This window comes from Atta cephalotes, assembly GCF_000143395.1.
Source record: "Atta cephalotes unplaced genomic scaffold scaffold00064, whole genome shotgun sequence".
Classification (NCBI taxonomy): Eukaryota; Metazoa; Arthropoda; class Insecta; order Hymenoptera; family Formicidae; genus Atta; species Atta cephalotes.
The window spans coordinates 960,079-967,225 of record NW_012130128.1 but is presented as its reverse complement, the minus strand read 5'-3'; the positions used below and the strand labels follow the sequence as shown (position 1 = coordinate 967,225).

At 29.4% G+C, this 7,147-nt stretch overlaps 1 protein-coding gene across 1 annotated transcript in view; it reads right to left on the bottom strand.

Annotated features, from left to right (window-relative positions):
• The window catches only part of LOC105623789 (proteasome activator complex subunit 4B-like), a 15,615-nt gene that overhangs the window by 5,169 nt on the left and 3,299 nt on the right, over positions 1–7,147 (bottom strand). Inside the window, exons 5-10 of the mRNA XM_012205166.1 lie at positions 6,784–6,932; positions 5,182–5,501; positions 3,986–4,985; positions 3,268–3,541; positions 1,756–2,136; positions 759–1,325 (exon numbers count right to left, since the gene is read on the bottom strand). Of these exons, the coding sequence (XP_012060556.1) occupies positions 759–1,325; positions 1,756–2,136; positions 3,268–3,541; positions 3,986–4,985; positions 5,182–5,501; positions 6,784–6,932 (2,691 nt within the window). The remainder of the gene's footprint in view (positions 1–758; positions 1,326–1,755; positions 2,137–3,267; positions 3,542–3,985; positions 4,986–5,181; positions 5,502–6,783; positions 6,933–7,147) is intronic.

Below are 7,147 nucleotides of genomic sequence, written 5' to 3'. Positions count from 1 at the left end.
ATATATATATATATCATAGCACGCACACACGCACGCCAGCACGCACGCTTGCACGCTCGCACGCAATTATTCATCAAAATATATTTGGAACTGTAAAAGTTCTCTGAATGTGACGAATTATTGCGCACACTTTGATTACATATATAAACTATTATAATATTTATATCATAATAAAGTTGTAATCATGTTTAAATAAGATTCCAAGTATAATTAATATTAATTAATATATTCCAATATAATTAGCATTAATTCTGTAATTTTTCAACATAATATACGATATAATATATGGTCTTCACTATACAAAAATTTCATTTTTAGTAAAATTTAGAAAACATCTGATATTTTGAATATCATATTTTGAAAACATCTGAAACAAGTTAAAATCAAAATCGATAGGATTACGTGCTTAAAAGTGTTTTTTTTTTGTAAGTAGGATATGTATCCTGGAGGTACGAAAGTAAAATCTTCGCTTAGTTTTCATGTTTTATAATGTACAAAAAAATTATGGTAGAAATTTCCTTTTTTGAGCATTTGTTGGACAGTTATATTAATTCTGTTTAATAATTGATAAATAAAATTACTTAGAATCCAATACAAGTTTTTTTTAATTTTAACAAATTTGTCAAAATTGTGAAGTGATAGAATTTTTAAATTCAACTTTTACAAACTACAAGAAACAATTACTTTTGTTTTTGCGCATTTTTTTGTTTAACGATACAATAATGTTTGCTATACAAAATCTTATAAGATTTATGTACCTTCAAATGTTTTCGTTTTTGTTGTTTCAACATAAATGTCACTACTCTGGTGGCAATTTTTCTTTCTTGCAAGGAATCGTGTATAAGCGCTTGCAAAAAATAACGTACTAATTTTGCGGAATAAACTTGATTTGGGTGCACCAAGTCTCGTATGAAAGTCATCGCCATTAATCTGTGCCGCCAATGTAAAGATTCCTCGAGTATACAACGTAAAAGTTCATCGAGCAGATCACTATATGCCTTCAGATTAGATTGATTAAGTTGCTTTAAATTCCACGCACTCTCTTCTATTTCGTTTTGATCAGGCTGTAGCAAAACTGGTTGCGGGAAGTGTTTCCACAACGCTTGTGCAGCCGTCAAACACATATCGGATATTTCGAGCTCGAGCGTATTTAAACAGAAATATTTACTTATAGTATCTACAATGTTCTGTTTCAAACGAATTACAGAAAGTTTTTCGGACGGCTTAGAAAGCACAATGGCTGGCCATAATGATGTCAATATATCCAAATCTCCCTGAGTAATAATAGGAGCATGTTGCGGTCCGAGCAATATATACAGAACACCCTATTTTGAAATATTTTATAAAAATTTATTATTATCAACATTTTCTTAGTACATCATTATTTTTATATATAGTGTTTGCTAATATCCAGATGAAATTATCTAGCTAATCTAGATGAAATGGCTTTTTTTATTTTATAGCTTTATTCGAATATATATTATCTTAAATAATCAAATAAAACGACTCCAAAAATGTATAATTAAATGAAATAAGGTGTGAGCCAACGCTAGATGTTTGTTGCTAAATATTTTTAATACAAATATAATCTAAACAAACATTTCAATTTATATTAGATTATTCTCAATGTTGTTATAAATAATTTTCCATTACTAGAAGCTGGAAAGCATACCTACATATTAACAAACACTGTTTACATATTTATATTGTCGTTTCTAATATCTCTGTGTTAATAGTGTTTCTAATAACTCTTACCTTATATGCATCATGATGTTCTTCGGTATCTTTCCTCAAAATATCTATAAAACGCGGCATTATAAGCGTGTAAGAATATGGGAAAGTTTTAAAAGCAGAGAAGAGACTGGCTTGAGCTTTTGACCGTACGTCCGCGTATCTGCCTACGGCCAAAGTGAACAATTCAAATATTATTCGTTTATGAGTTTCTGTAAGTGCGACTGATTGCGCGATCGATCTGATTTCGTGCTGAATGTCACAGCGATCCATTATCACTGAAGCTATGTGACTCTTATTTCCTACCAATCTATCTTCAAATGTCTTTTTGATGGCTAAGAAACCCTTGCGTCGTCCATCACGTTCGCGTAATCGTATCTTTCCCAGCAATAGACTAGTCCAAATCTATAATATTAGAAAAACATTCTTAAAAATCTCACGTGATTAATGAAGAATATATAGGTCCATTTTAATCCATTTAGTAGTAGTATCTCAAAATCCTTAGGTTAAAAAAAATATATTTTAGATAAAAGTTGCTCAGTTACAAAAGGAGAAAAAGATAGTGACTTTGATTGACCTTGAGAAAATATCCTGAAGGTCAAATCAAAATTAGCAAAAATTTTTTTAACGGAATTATATATTTTTTTATATATATGATTCCTCTAATTATTCTGCATATAGAAGTATTAAGATACATAAAAAAAAACCAATTACGTTTACGAGATATTTTATACTTTATTCTGACACTTATTGACATGAAATATTAAATGTAAGTAAAATGTAAGTAAAATAATATTTTTAAAATAAACTATTTGTTTTCTTTATATCAATTGATTCTCATCTCATTATTCATCTCATTATTCTATTCACAAAGGTAAATTATTGAAAATTTATTAATTAATTTAAGAATTTTATGTGTAAAAATATGCAATATAAATAATATTAATTCTTTTCGCTCGTATAACTTACAACAAATTAATAAATAGTAGTAAAACTCAGGTCAATACATTAAACGAGGTATAGTCAAAACATACCGTTTGAAACTTATCGTCGGAAAATTATAATTTGTGATTAATAAATATTATTTAGTACAGCTAACTATAGCTCGAAAAATTAATAGTTCACAAGATATTTAATATTTCTCGTCAATATGTTCCACAATAAAATATCCAATGTTTCGTAAATTATTGATTTTTTATTTATAACATTAAAGACGTCGTTTTGTTATCAAAATGCAATTTTCTGAAATTTTATGTAAAAAATAAAAATAATTGTGTATACCTAGGTACTTTCAAGGTACATTTAAGGTATCTATACCTAGACAGTGAAAATAGAGAAAAAATACTTTGCACAACATTGGTAATAACTTTTATGTAACCTTAAAAAATTGATTTTTTTCGAATAATATTATTTATCCCCTTTCAGACCATATACTTTTTCTAAATCATTTTTCGTATTTTACATATTTCAGTTCAAAGTTAAAATGGAACATCGTGTATATTTTCAGTGTTTGATGATTCAGTGTTATATGCATACCCGTATTAATCCGAAGAAACTCTTCGTATTGTCTTCTGCGTTTTCGAGCATTACCCGTTGGATTTGGTTCATGACCTCGACAAGATAATGTCTAACATTGCTTCCATCAGGCATTGTAATATATCTCTTTATTCCACATGTGGGTATTATAGATACATTCCATTTTACGGAAGATTTGACCAATTCGAGTGGTGTTTCTGTCCATAATGGTAGGACAGATTCGGAACCTCTAATAATACTACATACGATGTTCAAACTGGCAAATAATTCTTCCCTGTAGTTTATTTATATTTATTAAAAGTTGAAATTTTTATTTTTTTAATTTAAGAATTTTATATGTAAAAATATGCAATATAAATAATATTAATTCTTTTCGCTCGTATAACTTACAACAAATAAATAGTAGTAAAACTCAGGTCAATACATTAAACGAGGTATAGTCAAAACATACCGTTTGAAACTTATCGTCGGAAAATTATAATTTGTGATTAATAAATATTATTTAGTACAGCTAACTATAGCTCGTAATGTATTGACCTGGGTTTTATTACTATTTATTAATTTGTTGTAAAAAATATGTATTTTTAAATACATTTTATGCATGTCTATAAAGATGAGGTCAAGATGTGTGCCTCTATCTTGTTAAAAATTTAAATTTTAATTCGAAAGACTATATGTAATACAAGATGATTGAAATAAAAATCATATGTAAACTGACCTACTTAATATACTAGTATCTTTGCAGTATCTATTAAGTTTGTCAATTTGAACCATTAAATATCTTGAGAATATTCGTTGTATAGCAGCGATTTCTTCTTCGCCAGGAATATACCAATTAATGCAGAAATTATCAAGATCCACACTTTGACCCCATTCTCTAACATAAGGATAATTGGAATCATTATAGTCTCTCTTATTTGATCTATACTGCCATGGAGTTATCATCGATAATGATGATAGAATAGACTTCAACAAATGACAAGCCAATTTATTGCCATCCATCGATCTCAAAAGAAGAACGCGATCGAGAACTTTGAATAATGTATCCATATGTGGTATCAAATTATTGCCAGGTGTGTCAACGATAGCAGACAGTATGAGCATAGCATGTAATAGACGGTGATCTAGGTTTTCCTCCTTCAAGATGTCCTCTTCCTCGCTTACTAACGGCAAAATCGTTTGTGCGAGTGCAGGCAATAGCGCGCGCAAAGTATCGCATCCGTTAATGTGAGAAAAAGAATTGTACACAGCTGCCGCCAGTTGGCCCGCGACTTTAGTCTCGAGAATTCGCTCAGTCATAAATGTACGCAACTTGTGCAGGGCACTTTCGAAGATTACATCACTCATTTCTCTCAGAAGGGTCGCGCATACGCCGGAAAGTGCTACTTCCGCTATCGACTCCAATTTGCTCTTCGAGTTACCACCGCGATTCTCGAGTCGCACATTCTCTGACGAGCTAGAATCTATGAACATGAACACTCTGTCCAGGAACTGCAATACGAAATCTTCAAAACGCGATGTTGCTTCGCAGACTATTCTTTCTTCCTCTGTCATGATCGCGGTCGATCTAGAAGAGTCCACAATGGGGATTAACGTGGCATAAACGGAAATAAGACGAAATGTAGCAAAAGTTTTTCCAACGTCATTTGGATCAATTCCCGGTAACAACGAAAATAGTAGCGGCAACACGTGCATCGGTCCTTCTGAATAAGCATAACCTGTGAAAGATAATAGTTATATTGCATTTTGTTGATTTGATTTAGATTCGAAAAAAGAACTAAGATTCGATTAGGCATAAAAAAACCTTGAGCCGAAGAATTCCTGTTCTGAATTTAGAAAAAGTATTTTAGAATTTTAATCTTAAATTAATGTATGTGTTTGAATAAAACACAACTGTAAGTACAAGTTTTATACCTTTGTTTATATTCCTAGAACCTTGCACCATTGGTCTGGCAACAGCTACCATACAAATCATTGAAGCTGTAAGTTTATGTGGCTCAGTCAAGGAATCAAATGTAGAGTGCATTCTTTCCAACATGTCCGGTATTACTAAATTCGGTCTCATAGTAGCTAGATGCTGTAGAGCTTGACATGCATCATTTATACAAAATTTATTAAACATAGCTGTCATAGCTACTGGCAATATACTTTTAACGAAAGCATCAACGTCAGAATCAGTTAATTTGTAATTGTCAGGAATTGGAGTTTCCCATGTTGGTTTAGTATATCTCTCTCTGAAATCGCATAAAAAATGTATTTTACATCAACCAATTCAATAGTCTATAACATATACATAAAAATATATATTTTAATATCTAACAATAATTAAAAAATGATAGGATCCTTCCTCCCTTCGGCATTTAATTACAGTTAAGAATGTATAAGAATGTATGTAACAGTTAAGAATATAAGAGTCAGCGCGGTACTTTGTGCGCAAGTATAACAATAAAAAAATTTAGAAGTCCATTTCTCTGAAAAAAAAAAAAATAATAATAATTTATCTTATATTTTATCTTATATTTTTAAGTTTATTTTAATATTTATCCTTACGCGTTTTGATTTATTTCAAGTCATTCTCAGTGCAAATTGACATATTAATTCGATTGATTACTGTAGCTGAGACTCCTATTTTCCTATACATTTTTATCTGTAATTTATTTTAATATTTAGTCCAGTAGAATTAGACTGAAAAATAACCGTTTCAGAAAAAAATTGTAAACTGATATTTCTTTTCTTGAAATGTATATGTTTGAGACTCGTGTGGAAAATACGTGAAAAAAATTAGACAAGTTGCAAACAGCAGATCGTATAGAACGAAAGATACTGATTACATGAAAGAAAGTTTATTATAAAAAATGTAGATAGGTATTTTCGAAATTTCAAAATGTGACGTTAAAATTGATCTATTAATTAAGTTAAAAAAAAATTAAGATCAAAAAAGATATTTTTTTCACTCATTTCTATTTATCGAGATTTGTATGCAAAGTTTTGAAATTCTTATAAAACGTAGCTTTCGTTATGACAAAAAAGTCACCTCTGTTTCAGCCTTAAATGTTTATTAGTTTTTGCAAAGTCTTTGTTCTCTGTTCTTAAAAAACTTGTATTGCGAAAAATCTAATTTCTTCATTTTGAAAAATCAATTAGTTCAATTCTTTTCTCTTCTGAAAAATCAACTAGTATAATTCTTTTCGCATATTTTTCACACGAGTCACGAGTCTCAAACATACTATATTTCTTTCCTGATGGCTTTTCCTGATTGGCTTAAGAAAAAATGTCAATTTTATGTACAATTTTTTTCCATTCAAACTCTAATTCTACTAAATTATAATTATATAATTATATTTTCTAGATATAGTAGTAATTAAAAGAAAAAAGAAAAAAGAAAGGGAAAGAAAAGAAGATAAAAAGAAAATAAAGGAGAGAAAAATGAAAGAAATAGGAGAAACAGAAAAAAAAGCTAGAAGAAAAAGAAAATATTAATATATCAAAAAATTAATATATTAACCGTTTACGTACACGTGTAAACGTATGATAAAATGATATGGAAGTTTGACAAGGAGTTCCTTTAACTTTACCATCCATCGCCCAAAATTTGCTGGATAAAAATATGTTTCTATAGTTTTCAAGAACTTTTCCAAATATGTCTGTGTACTTGAGCCATTTCCCTATAAAGCATGAGTATATATATAAGGTACGAGTATGTATAAATAAAGTATATAGGTATGAAAATTTTTCACGGAATTATGCTTACTTGAAGTTACGCAAAACTTTTTGTTATAAACAACTTTTTGTTATAAACAAAATTTTGTTATAAATTTATGTTGCGATAATTTTGTCGATGTATATATATATATATATATATATATATATATATCTACCG